General features: G+C 50.0%; 1 protein-coding gene across 1 annotated transcript in view; it reads left to right on the top strand.

Annotated features, from left to right (window-relative positions):
- Positions 1–15,267, top strand: part of LOC134927089 (alanine aminotransferase 2-like) — a 206,092-nt gene that overhangs the window by 92,914 nt on the left and 97,911 nt on the right. The window contains exons 4-5 of the mRNA XM_063921094.1: positions 4,059–4,192; positions 14,408–14,651. Of these exons, the coding sequence (XP_063777164.1) occupies positions 4,059–4,192; positions 14,408–14,651 (378 nt within the window). The remainder of the gene's footprint in view (positions 1–4,058; positions 4,193–14,407; positions 14,652–15,267) is intronic.

Here is a 15,267-nt window from a genome sequence, read left to right as displayed (position 1 = left end):
TCCAGCTTCACCCTGTATACTGACAGTGTATCACCTGTTACCTCCAGCGTCACCCCGTATACTGACACAGTGTATCACCTGTTACCTTCAGCATCACCCCGTATACTGACAAAGTGTTTCACCTGTTACCTCCAGCGTCACCCCGTATACTGACTCAGTGTATCACCTGTTACCTCCAGCGTCACCTCGTATACTGACAAAGCGTATCACCTGATACCTCCAGCGTCACACTGTATACTGACACAGTGTATCACCTGTTACCTCCAGTGTCACCCTGTATACTGACACAGTATATCACCTGATAACTCCAGCGTCACCCCGTATACTGACAGTGTATCACCTGATACCTCCAGCGTCACCCCGTATATCACCTGATACCTCCAGCGTCATCCCGTATACTGACACAGTGTATCACCTGTTACCTCCAGCGTCAATCCGTATACTGACACAGCGTATCACCTATTACCTCCAGTGTCACCCCGTATACTGACACAATGTATCACCTGTTACCTCCAGCGTCACCCCATATACTGACACAGTGTATTACCTGCTACCTCCAGCGTCACCTTGTATACTGACACAGCGTATCACCTGATACCTCCAGTGTCACCCTGTATACTGATACAGTGTATCACCTGATAACTCCAGCGTCACCCCGTATACTGACAGTGTATCATCTGATACCTCCAGCGTCACCCCGTATACTGACACAGCGTATCACCTGTTACCTCCAGCGTCACCCCATATACTGACACAGCGTATCACCTGTTACCTCCAGTGTCACCCCGTATACTGACACAATGTATCGCCTGTTACCTCCAGCGTCTCCCCGTATACTGACACAGCGTATCACCTGATACCTCCAGCGTCACCCCATGTACTGACAGTATATCACCTGTTACCTCCAGCATCACCCCGTATACTGACACAGTGTATCACCTGTTACCTCCAGCATCACACCATATACTGACACAGTGTATCACCTGTTACCTCCAGCGTCACCCCGTATACTGACAGTGTATCACCTGTTACCTCCAGTGTCACCCCGTATACTGACAGTGTATCACCTTATACCTCCAGCGTCACCCCGTATACTGACACAGTGTATCACCTGTTACCTCCAGCGTCACCCCGTAAACTGACACAGTGTATCAACGGTTACTTCCAGCGTCACCCCGTATACTGACACAGTGTATCACCTGTTACCTCCAGCGTCACCCTGTATACTGACACAGTGTATCAACTGTTACTTCCAGCGTCACCCCGTATACTGACACAGTGTATCACCTGTTACCTCCAGCATCACCCCGTATACTGACACAGTGTATCAACTGTTACTTCTAGCGTCACCCCGTATACTGACACAGTGTATCACCTGTTACCTCCAGCTTCACCCTGTATACTGACAGTGTATCACCTGTTACCTCCAGCGTCACCCCGTATACTGACACAGTGTATCACCTGTTACCTTCAGCATCACCCCGTATACTGACAAAGTGTTTCACCTGTTACCTCCAGCGTCACCCCGTATACTGACTCAGTGTATCACCTGTTACCTCCAGCGTCACCTCGTATACTGACAAAGCGTATCACCTGATACCTCCAGCGTCACACTGTATACTGACACAGTGTATCACCTGTTACCTCCAGTGTCACCCTGTATACTGACACAGTATATCACCTGATAACTCCAGCGTCACCCCGTATACTGACAGTGTATCACCTGATACCTCCAGCGTCACCCCGTATATCACCTGATACCTCCAGCGTCATCCCGTATACTGACACAGTGTATCACCTGTTACCTCCAGCGTCAATCCGTATACTGACACAGCGTATCACCTATTACCTCCAGTGTCACCCCGTATACTGACACAATGTATCACCTGTTACCTCCAGCGTCACCCCATATACTGACACAGTGTATTACCTGCTACCTCCAGCATCACCCCGTATACTGACACAGTGTATCACCTGTTACCTACAGCCTCACCCCGTATACTGACAGTGTATCATCTGTTACCTCCAGCATTACCCCATATACTGACACAGTGTATCACCTGTTACCTCCAGCGTCTCCCCGTATACTGACAGTGTATCACCTGTTACCTCCAGCATCACCCCGTATACTGACACAATGTATCACCTGTTACCTCCAGCGTCACCCCATATACTGACACAGTGTATTACCTGTTACCTCCAGCATCACCCCTCATACTGACACAGTGTATCACCTGTTACCTCCAGCCTCACCCCGTATACTGACAGTGTATCACCTGTTACCTCCAGTGTCCCCCCATATACTGACACAGTGTATTACCTGTTACCTCCAGCATCACCCCGTATACTGACACAGTGTATCACCTGTTACCTCCAGCCTCACCCCGTATACTGACACAGTGTATCACCTGTTACCTCCAGCATCACCCCGTATACTGACACAGTGTATCACCTGTTACCTCCAGCATCACCCCGTATACTGACACAGTGTATCACCTGTTACCTCCAGCGTCACCCTGTATACAGTGACAGTGTCTCACCTGTTACCTCCAGCGTCACCCCGTATACTGACAGTGTATCACCTGTTACCTCCAGCGTCACCCCGTATACTGACACAGTGTATCACCTGTTACCTCCAGCGTCACCCCGTATACTGACACGGTGTATCACCTGTTACCTCCAGCGTCACCCTGTATACTGACACAGTGTATCACCTGTTACCTCCAGTGTCTCCCCGTATACTGACACAGTGTATCACCTGTTACCTCCAGCGTCACCCCGTATACTGACACAGTGTATCACTCTTACCTCCAGCGTCACCCCGTATACTGACACAGTGTATCACCTGTTACCTCCAGCGTCACCCGTATACTGACAGTGTATCACCTGTTACCTCCAGCGTCACCCCGTATACTGACACAGTGTATCACCTGTTACCTCCAGCGTCACCCCGTATACTGACACAGTGTATCACCTGTTACCTCCAGCGTCACCCCGTATACTGACACAGTGTATCACATGTTACCTCCAGCGTCACCCCGTATACTGACACACTGTATCACTCTTACCTCCAGCGTCACCCCGTATACTGACACAGTGTATCACTCTTATCTCCAGCGTCACCCCGTATACTGACACAGTGTATCACCTGTTACCTCCAGCGTCACCCCGTATACTGACACAGTGTATCACCTGTTACCTCCAGCGTCTCCCCGTATACTGACACAGTGTATCACCTGTTACCTCCAGCGTCACCCCGTATACTGACACAGTGTATCACTCTTACCTCCAGCGTCACCCCGTATACTGACACAGTGTATCACCTGTTACCTCCAGCGTCACCCCGTATACTGACACAGTGTATCACCTGTTACCTCCAGCGTCTCCCCGTATACTGACACAGTGTATCACCTGTTACCTCCAGCGTCACCCCGTATACTGACACAGTGTATCACTCTTACCTCCAGCGTCACCCCCGTATACTGACACAGTGTATCACCTGTTACTTCCAGCGTCACCCCGTATACTGACACAGTGTATCACCTGTTACCTCCAGCGTCACCCCGTATACTGACACAGTGTATCACCTGTTATCTCCAGCGTCACCCCGTATACTGACACAGTGTATCACCTGTTACTTCCAGCGTCACCCCGTATACTGACACAGTGTATCACCTGTTACTTCCAGCGTCACCCCGTATACTGACACAGTGTATCACCTGTTACCTCCAGCGTCACCCCGTATACTGACACAGTGTATCACCTGTTACCTCCAGCGTCACCCCGTATACTGACACAGCGTATCACCTGTTACATCCAGCGTCACCCCGTATACTGACACAGTGTATCACCTGTTACCTCCAGCGTCACCCCGTATGCTGACACAGTGTATCACCTGTTACCTCCAGTGTCACCCCGTATACTGACACAGTGTATCACCTGTTACCTCCAGCGTCACCCCGTATGCTGACACAGTGTATCACCTGTTACTGCTATATGTATTAGGATGGCGTGGTGGGCATTGTGTACTGGAGTAATAATCTGTCTGCCCATTACAGGGTCATACAGCGCCAGTCAGGGTATAGAGATCATCCGCCAGGACGTAGCGAAGTACATCGAGCGGAGAGACGGGGGAATCCCTTCCAGCGCGGACAATATTTATCTCTCCACCGGAGCCACAGACTCTATCTTCGTAAGTGATAATCTCATGACCCTGCGCTGTGTAACCATCTTCCACGCTATACCCAGACTAGGCCTGTCCACCGTATATTCCTCCACTTTATTACATTGCTGAGCTGCTATATCCCCATATCTGCACGGGTTCCAGCTCCTTCACCTTATTATTCCTGTATGTTTCTCCACATTTCAGAAGATACATTTCTATGGTTTTATTTTCCTCTTGTGTCCGCTCATGTATCCTGAGTTCCCCGTTACGCACTGCCTTGTTATTCAGCATACAGATGCTATTATATAACAATAATATACATGTAATAAATGGAGTGAGCACACTCGGCCTCACCCCGCCTGCAGCACGGTTCCATGTGTCGGGGAGCAGACAGAGAGTGACTGACAGCTGGGCAGACACGCAGAGTGCAGATTGGCTGATTCTTCTATAGGGTGTAGCCAGGAATTTGTTCCCCACTTTTGATCTGTATAAGATGTAAGACTTCCATGTATAATGTATGACCATCGCTTACATGTACAGTATGATGAATGGCTGGTCACATATGTATTGTCCATGCACTGCTTTCATGTAGGTAAATGAAATGGAGCTTTACTGTCAGCATAAATTACAGCCCAGCCCCTGTGCAGGGCACTTCTCACAACTCACTCGCGATCCAACCGCAATAATTACAATGACGATGCAGGTGTATGCACAGGGCCCGTCCTGCGCATGTGCCTGTGAATGCCTCTGCCTTATTGACTGGCAAAGGCGTTCGTGGTGCGGCAACACTCCGTTTCCAAGACGGAGATGGAGCATTGTAGGGGTGGGGTGACTTCCGAACGGGGCGTGGCGGTAGCATTATCGGGGCGGCTGCATGATGTCACACGCAGCCGCTCCTTTCAAATAGTTGGCAGCGGGCCTCCTGTCATCGCAGCCAGGCTGTGCCGGCAGGAGGCTGCCCTAGTTTCTGCAACCATGCACTAATTGCGGCACAATCGCAGTTAGTGCGAGGTCGCAGAGCGGGGCAGCGGTTAGCATGCTGGGTGGCCTTGCAGAATTTGCAGTCCTTACTGAATAGGGCACTAAATGTCAAAGTCTTGGCTACTTCTTGCATGTATATCCACAGGCTTTGGCCTGTCTTGGCTTGGCTTCCGCAACTACTTCAATACAGTTTTAGCATTTTAGGGTCCTCCCTGCCTTTCAGAGCTGTCTTTTCATATGGGCTCAATGGGCAGTTGCCTAAGGGCCCCAGGAGTATAAGAGCCCCAGGCTGATCGCTGATTATCCCCTTTTTCCAGGGGTTCCAGAATTTTAAAAATTAGCCGTGGGGAGCCAGAGAATATCCAACTTCAAAGCAGTGGTCCCCATCTGAGCATTTTATTTGCTCTTCTGAGCCAAATATCTCCAGTTCTTTCTAACTCACAGTTTTTTTTATGTTATACGCCAAAAGCTGGGACTCTTACCTTTTAGTAGACACTGGCAGCTTATCTCTACTATGCCCAGGACCAGAGATATCAGCCTTCCAGCAGCCGTACCGTGCTCCAGCTCCACACGCGCGGTATGCAGTTTTATATATTTTTTGTTGGTGGATTGCTCTGGCTCCTGAAGTCTGTACAAGTCCCAGTACCTCCTTGCAGGTGAGACACTATTTTTTTATGCCATTAAAAGCTAAGATATTTATTTCCAGGAATTGGAGATATCTGCAGTCAAGCAAGTTGCCCTTCCACCGGAAAATGAAGACTATTAAGCCCACTCCACTATCTGCACCTCCCCTGCGTATTAAACACCCCATTACCACCCTGGAAGTCATGTAGTGGGAAATCAGTTTAGTGTTCTACCTCCTGCCCCATCTCGCACGTGATCGCTATCTAAGCCCCACAGGGGGCAGTAACAGGTCAGCAATGCAGTGTTTCGGGGACAGTATTGCGGCATTGATGGGGTGTGGTTTGGACAATGCAGGCGTGTCTAGACGGTTAGTGGGTCGCTGTGACCGAAAACATGGTGGCTCGGTGACTGGCTTTGCAGGTAGGCTGTGGAGGCAGGGGGCTACCATAAACATGCCAGCGCTTGCAGTGTGCATGTTCCAGTTATTTGTCATTAATTTCCATTTGGAGATTTTGCAACTTTCTCAATGTTCTCATTGTCTCCTTGCAAGTTACCAGCCACATCATTTGCAAGACTAAGTTCTTCCTCCAAAGTTTCTCTTTGCTCTGCTAATTTACAATGGCTTTCCTCCAGAAATACATTTCTTTTAGCCAGATACTCTGAATGTGCTTTGGTTGCAGCCAGGTTGTATTGGAGTGTCTGTATTTGCTCCTTAAAATTTGCTTCAATATAGACAACCTCTATGTCTTTTGCCTCAGTTTTTTCTCATACTGAGTAGGAGTCTGCAGCATCTGGAGCTATTTCTCCCTTTCTCCAGAGTATACACATAGCTTCTCTGCCAGAGAATCTCTCTCTGATTCTCACACTTTAGGTTTTGCTTGTTTGGACACAATTAAAGAGTCTTTTAATTTTAATGAGCCAGATCTGCCATTTTTACTTGTGTACACTCTGCACCACTTTGATGTCCCTTTTGACACTTCCACTTCCTGCTGAAGTACAAAACACATCTGGTGCAATTCATAAATGTCTTGCTCTAATACTTTCTGTCTGACCGATAGAACTCTACCTGGGCTCTGACTTCTCAGATAGGCTGAAGGTGTGACCCCATACCCTTTTTATCTGTGTGTGGCTGGATCTCTCCAGCCTCACACTGAATCAGCTGCTCAGCTCACAGCACCATCTTTGCTGATACTGCCACTGTACATTGGATACATGTATGATATATGAGTAATATGTACATGCATGATGAATGACTGTAAACTAAATGTATGATGCATGCCCATAGGTTACATGAATGATGCATGACTGTAGGTTACATATATGTTGCATGGCAATACGTTGTAGGTATGTACATCTGTAGTTTGTATGATGTATGACCAACATCTACATATATGAGACATGTATGATGCACAGCTGTAGGTTACATGTGTGATGCATAACCATAGGTTGTTTATGATGTATGAACATTGGTTACATACATAATGTATGACCATTGTTTACATATATGTTGGCTGTAGTTTACATGCATGATGCACAGCTGCTGGTTACATGTATGATGTATGACCATTGGTTACATAGAGGATACAGAGCTGTAGGTTACATTTATAATACATGGCTGCGGGTTGCATTTATGATACATGGCCATATGTTTTGTATGATTTATGACCATTAGTTACATGTATGTTGGCTGTAGTTTACATGCGTGATGCACAGCTGCTGGTTACATGTATGATGTATGACCATTGGTTACATAGAGGATACAGAGCTGTAGGTTACATTTATAATACATGGCTGCGGGTTGCATTTATGATACATGGCCATATGTTTTGTATGATTTATGACCATTAGTTACATGTGTGATATATGACCATTGGTTACATGTGTGATGTACAGATGTAGGATACATATGTAAAGTATGGCTGTAGGTTACATGTATGAAGCATGGTTGTTGGTTACACAAGTTGTGTATGGTCAAATTCAGACCCTCAGCAGGATTAGTTTATGTGTCATATGTTCGCTGGTGCTGGCCCCACATCCTGGCACATACTGGCACCAAATTGCTCTTGCTCTCATTGATCTTTCTTCATTCTCTCCCCTTCCAGCCATATCTGCTGTGATTTAAACTTACGTAGAAATATAGAATTTGATGGCAGATAAGAACCACTAGTTCCATCTAGTCTGATCATGTACACGCACACACACAGTAGGGTTCTTTTTAGTCAGGAGCTAATTAACCTATCAGTATATATATTTTGGATTGTGGGAAACCGGAGTACTCGTAGGAAATCCATGCAAGTACAGGGAGAATATGCAAACCCCACTGTCACGGCTGTGGTTGGTTGTGAATTTGGACTAGACTGGGAGGTCTAATGTGGTTCTTTCTCATATGGGGGCATATTCGTTATCCCTAATAGTTTACAATTTGTAAAAAAAATGTTTGGGGTGAATTCCTTATTAATCAGTGCTGTAATAAATGAGATATGACTAATATCTACTTTGTTACAGCCTGCTTCGATAATGTCTACACTCCCCATACTATAGAATGGGGATGTAGAAATTAGTACATTCATCAAACTCCGAAAAAGCTTCTTTTTTTTGGAATTTGATAGTGAAATTGCTCTCCATCCTGAGATGGCGAGCCGATTCCCGATGCAGCAGAGGGGTCAGAAAAGACCCCTCTGCTATGTCCTCTTACCTCCTGCAGCTCCCCCGGCTCCCGAGCAGTCCTCCTGTGAGCCGGGGGCAAGGGAGAAAGGTCACAGCAGTGGTGGCGGGGACAGACTCCAGCGTCTGCAGAAGCGGGTAGGCAGCTGATTGGGTGGGCACTGGTCCCAGCAGTGGCTCCTACTTTACAGTGGCAGGTAGAGTGGGAATTGGCCAGTACAGACACTGGCACCATTGGCGGGGTTCGCAGGAGTCAGGATAGGGGAGAGGGGGGGGGGGGGGGGCGGTACTACGACATCTCCTCCTGCTGCTTTGATGTTTTTATGGCATGCGCAGCTTGAAGACAGGCTGTGGAAAGTGTAAAGAGACCAAAGCAGCTGGAGAATAGTGTCCCATTTACGAAAAGCTTTCTCCGCAAAAGGAGCAGCTTTTCAGAAGAGAATAAGTATCACAGTTCACAATTTTTCTTGATGAATATACCCCACGGTGAGGCAATTGGATTGTGATACAGACGGGACAGTCCCCACAGTGCCAGGTATACAGATGCCCCCACAGTGCTAGGTATACAGATGCCCCCACAGTGCTAGGTATACAGATGCCCCCACAGTGCCAGGTATACAAATGCCCCTCACAGTGCCAGGTATACAGATACCCCCACAGTGCCAGGTATACAGATGTCCCTACAGTGCCAGGTATACATATGTCCCCACAGTGCCAGGTATACAGATGCCCCCACAGTGCCAGGTATACAGATGCCCCCACAGTGCCAGGTATACAAATGCCCCTCACAGTGCTAGTTATACAAATGCCCCCACAGTGCCAGGTATACAAATGCCCCCACAGTGGCAGGTATACAGATGCCCTCCCCCCCCTCCCCTCTCCCCTCCGTGCTGCTTACCGTGCTCCTTTCGGCGGGACACGGAGGAGAGCGCGGCTGTCGGGTGGGAGCGAAAAAATGGGTGTGGCCAAATGCCACATGGGGCGTGGCCAATGAAAATGGGGGCGTGATACACATATGGGGGAGGGGCAGATACACGTATGACCCCAATAGTGTCAGATACACGTTGCACCACAGTGCTAGATATACATTGCCCCACAGTGCCAGATACATATAACCCCACAGTGCCAGATACACATTGCCCCACAGTGCCAGATACACAAATGTCCCCAGAGTGCCAGATACACAAATGTCCCCAGAGTGTCAGATACACATTGCCTCACAGTGCCAGATACACATTGCCCCACAGTGCCAGATGCACATTGCCCCACAGTGCCAGATACACAAATGTCCCCACAGTGCCAGATACACATTGCCCCACAGTGCCAGATACACATTGCCCCACAGTGCCAGATACACAAATGTCCCCAGAGTGCCAGATACACATTGCCCCACAGTGCCAGATGCACATTGCCCCACAGTGCCAGATGCACATTGCCCCACAGTGCCAGATACACATTGCCCCACAGTGCCAGATACAGAAATGCCCCCAGAGTGCCATACATTGCCTCACAGTGTCAGATACACATTGCCCCACAGTGCTAGATACACAAATGCCCCCACTGTGTCAGATATACATTGCCCCCCGTGCCAGATACAGAAATGCCCCTACAGTGCCAGATATGCCCCCAGTGCCAGATATCCTCCAGTGCCAGGTATACATGCCCCCCTGTGCCAGATATCCCCCAGTGCCAGGTATATATGCCCCCCTGTGCTAGATATGCCCCCAGTGCCAGATATCCCCCAGTGCCAGGTATACATGCCCCCCCAGTGCCAGATATCCCCCAGTGCCAGGTATACATGCCCCCCCAGTGCCAGATATCCCCCAGTGCCAGGTATAACATGCCCCCCCAGTGCCAGATATCCCCCAGTGCCAGGTATAACATGCCCCCCCAGTGCCAGATATCCCCCAGTGCCAGGTATACATGCCCCCCTGTGCCAGATATCCCCCAGTGCCAGGTATATATGCCTCCCTGTGCCAGATATGCCCCCAGTGCCAGGTATACATGCCCCCCTGTGCCAGATATCCCCCAGTGCCAGGTATATATGCCCCCCTGTGCCAGATATGCCCCCAGTGCCAGGTATATATGCCCCCCTGTGCCAGATATGCCCCCAGTGCCAGGTATACATGCCCCCCTGTGCCAGATATCCCCCAGTGCCAGGTATATATGCCCCCCTGTGCCAGATATGCCCCCAGTGCCAGGTATATATGCCCCCCTGTGCCAGATATGCCCCCAGTGCCAGGTATACATGCCCCCCCAGTGCCAGGTATAACATGCCCCCCTCCCCTACTCACCGCTGCCGTCGCTGTCCTCCTGTCTGTCATGTGAGGGAAGGAGAGTGCAGCCTGCGCCTCTCGTTCCCCTCAGTCTTCGGCGGGTGTCTCAGTTTAATTCAGCGCCGATCCGTGAGCCAATCAGAGCTCGCGGGTGCGAGCTCTGATTGGCTCACGGATCGGCGCTGAAGTAAACTGAAACACCCACCGGAGACTGAGGGGAACGAGAGGCGCAGGCTGCACTCTCCTGCCCTCACATCAGAGGCGTGTGCGGCGTGGGGGAGGGAGGGAAGGAAGAGGAGCGGCGGCCCGTCGGTGTGGGTACGGCGTACCCACGGCTAAATTCTTACGGGTACGCCGTACCCACCCGTACCCGCCCACTTGCACCACTGGCTCTAGGTGAAAGCAGTCAGGAAGATGCACATTAGATTGCTGCGACTCTGGAGACAACAAAGCACTGACAACCAGAAAGTGCCACTTAAGGCTCTTTACACCCCTGGACGCTTTTGGATTGGTCAGAGGAGTCATCTGACTGCTGACTGACTCCTGAATGGATACTGACCAGTCAGCAGATCTGTACTGTCATGGCTGCTCCCAGGGCCAATTTTGGAGGGAACTCCAGCTTTCTGCATGCTGAGAACCTGCAAAGGGAACTGCGGTTTCTGTAAAAGAGAATGGAAACAATACGTTCACATGAACTCTGCAGTTCAGGTCTAGCACTTACAGGAGGATACAAACTATACTGTAATCAGGAGTCTGCAGGCTTCACAGACAGAGAACTTACAGTGGGAATAGAACCCGTGACCTCAGTACTTATTTTATTTATCTATCCGTTATATATACAGCGTGCACACATTTTACATAAAGGAATGAGTTTTTATTCGAGGGACGGCAGAAGTTAAGAAACACACTTTCCACTTCACAGGATTTTTGGCAAAGGGTCACTACAGGAGCGATTAAAGTTAGGTGATGTCACTCCGCCATGGTAAAGGAGAATTAGCAGGAATGTTCTTTTTCCGGGAATATGCATATAAGGAGGAGAGGCAGAATAGCATGAAGTAACACGCTGTACAATGGACCCTTGGATAGCATCGTAAATGTGGGTGTATAAATGCACAATGGGGTAAATTTACTAAGAATCGTATTTTCCCGTTTGAGGTCAAAGTTCAATCACGAATGACATCGAAAGTGTAAATATGCAACTTTTTGAATTGATTACGACTAATTTACTAAGCTGCCGTATTCTGCATTTTCGTTTTTTCCGATGTCGATGTCATTCGTTTTTTTAGGCAGTGTTTTACGTGAGTGACTTGTAAAACACTGCCGACTTTAATACAATGAATCTCGGCCGGATCTGAGAGATCCGTGCAGGGCTTCATTGTGCCCGATGTAAAAAAAATAAAAAATGTTTAAACTTAAAAAAAAAAATTGCGTGGGGTCCCCCCTCCTAAACCAAACCAGCCTCGGGCTCTTTGAGCCGGCCCTGGTTGCAAAAATATGGGACAAAAATTGACAGGGGTTCCCCCATATTTAAGCAACCAGCACCGGGCTCTGCGCCTGGTCCTGGTTCCAAAAATACGGGGGACAAAAAGCGTAGGGGTCCCCCGTATTTTTGAAACCAGCACCGGGCTCCACTAGCTGGACAGATAATGCCACAGCCGGGGGTCACTTTTATACAGTGCCTTGCGGCCGTGGCATCAAATATCCAACTAGTCACCCCTGGCCGGGGTACCCTGGGGGAGTGGGGACCCCTTCAATCAAGGGGTCCCCCCCCCAGCCACCCAAGGGCCAGGGGTGAAGCCCGAGGCTGTCCCCCCCATCCAATGGGCTGCGGATGGGGGGCTGATAGCCTTTGTTGAAAGTAATGAATATTGTTTTTAGTAGCAGTACTACAAGTCCCAGCAAGCCTCCCCCGCAAGCTGGTACTTGGAGAACCACAAGTACCAGCATGCGGCGGAAAACCGGGCCCGCTGGTACCTGTAGTACTACTACTAAAAAAATACCCCAATAAAGACATTACACACACACCTTGAAAGTATAACTTTAATGCATACATACACACCACCATATACACATACTTACCTTATGTTCACACGAGGGTCGGTCCCCTTCTCCAGTAGAATCCATGGTGTACCTGTTTAAAAAATCCTACTCACCAAATCCAGTGTAGAGGGCTCCTCGGATAATCCATTTGTAATCCACGTACTTGTAAAAATAAAAAAACGGGACACCCGACCACGAACTGAAAGGGGACCCATGTTTTCACATGGGACCCCTTTCCCCGAATGCCAGAAACCCCCTCTGACTGATGTCTAAGTGGGTTTCTTCAGCCAATCAGGGAGCGCCACGTTGTGGCACCCTCCTGATCGGCTGTGTGCTCCTGTACTGTCTGACAGGCGGCACATGGCAGTGTTACAATGTAGCGCCTATGCGCTCCTTTGTAACCAATGGTGGGAACTTTGTGGTCAGCGGTGAGGTCACTTTCGGTCAACCGCTGACTACAAAGTTCCCACCATTGGTTACAATGGAGCGCATAGGCCTAGTGTGATGGCCTTGCTGCTGTAAGGCGCTAGGGGCCAGTCATCTGTGAAGATATAAGAAAGGGTTTGAGGCGCTGCTGCGTAGTAACAGGAACGCCAGACGGAGGCCAGGGTGTGACAGTAGGATTGTGGGGCAATAAGGAGGAATACAGGGGGTATAGGAACTTAGGTCATACTTGCCTACCTGACCCTCTCCATGAGGGAGAAAATGCTCTGTTACTGGACTTTCCTGGTAACCTTTGGTGAAACACCTTTCTTATCAATTAACTAGCTCACCACAGGTGATGGCAATCATACATTACCAGGAAAGTCCAGGAACAGAGCATTTTCTCCCTCATGGAGAGGGGCAGGTAGGCAAGTATGACTTTAGCACACTTTTTCCTACAAAGCAGGCGCCCCTCTCCTCCCCCCTGTCCTGTCTAGGGCAAGGTTCCATTCTCTCCCTGCAGGCAGCCAATCAGGTAGGAGACCACAGGCTATCTGGATACATTGTTTCAGATGTGGGCTGCATTAACCCTCTGTTGAGCTGTGGCCTGAGGGTGTAGTATGGTATGCCGGCGGCCAGGCTCCTGGCGACCAGCATACTTGCGCCGGAAGCCCGACCGCCGGCATACCGACAGCGTGGCGAGCGCAAATGAGCCCCGACAGTCGGCAACCTGAAGACCACCCGTGACCTGCATGTCTGCCTCAATATAACAGGGCATCCTGATGTCTGTAGTGCCACAGCTGTATGCCTCTAGATCACACAGGGGCATGATGGCACTTGTGGTGCCACAATCTACTTTCAGGGGTGCCACATCTGCCCCAGTAGAACTTACCTTCTACAGTATATTCCCTATCACATGTGTACACACACACACACACACACACACACACACACACACACACACACACACACACACACACACACACGTCATTACACCAACCACACTGTTACTTGTATTGTCATCATTGTGATGGGCTGTGACAAAATATCTACAGTAACTCTCTGCTGTCCCCTAGAGGATATTCCCAGAATGGTGCACTGAGGTCCCCATATGTGTCCCCTCCCTGCCCTGCGTGTTACTCAGCATGTCCCCACTCAGATGCTATGTGTGACCACGTACTGGGCCTCCGGTGTCTCTGGCTCCATCCCACCTCTCTGACTTCTTCTCCTGCAGACCATGCTGAAGCTACTGATGTCTGGCCAGGGGAACTCTCGCACTGGGGTCCTCATCCCCATCCCACAGTACCCCCTGTACTCAGCGGCTCTGGCGGAGCTGGGCGCCGTGCAGGTGAATTACTATCTTGATGAGGATAATTGCTGGGCGCTGGACATCAAGGCGCTGAGGAGAGCGCTGGAGGAGGCCCGAACACATTGCAACCCCAAGGTCCTGTGCATCATCAACCCTGGAAACCCCACCGGTAATCCCTCCCCAGCCCTGTGTACTGGTGTCTCACTGTCTCCCTCTCCCTCTCTGTCACCCTCTCCCAATCCCTCCCCAGCCCTGTGTACTGGTGTCTCACTGTCTCCCTCTCCCTCTCTGTCACTCTCTCCCAATCCCTCCCCAGCCCTGTGTACTGGTGTGTCTCACTGTCTCCCTCTCCCTCTCTGTCATCCTCTCCCAATCCCCCCCCAGCCCTGTGTACTGGTGTCTCACTGTCACCCTCTCCCTCTCTGTCACCCTCTCCCAATCCCTCCCCAGCCCTGTGTACTGGTGTCTCACTGTCTCCCTCTCCCTCTCTGTCACCCTCTCCCAATCCCTCCCCAGCCCTGTGTACTGGTGTGTCTCACTGTCACCCTCTCCCTCTCTGTCACCCTCTCCCAATCCCTCCCCAGCCCTGTGTACTGGTGTCTCACTGTCACCCTCTCCCTCTCTGTCACCCTCTCCCAATCCCTCCCCAGCCCCTTGTACTGGTGTGTCTCACTGTCACCCTCTCCCTCTCTGTCACCCTCTCCCAATCCCTCCCCAGCCCCTTGTACTGGTGTGTCTCACTGTCTCCCTCTCCCTCTCTGTCACCCTCTCCCAATCCCTCCCCA

This window comes from Pseudophryne corroboree, chromosome 5, assembly GCF_028390025.1.
Source record: "Pseudophryne corroboree isolate aPseCor3 chromosome 5, aPseCor3.hap2, whole genome shotgun sequence".
NCBI lineage: Eukaryota > Metazoa > Chordata > Amphibia > Anura > Myobatrachidae > Pseudophryne > Pseudophryne corroboree.
This window is presented reverse-complemented; position numbering and strand designations above follow the sequence as displayed.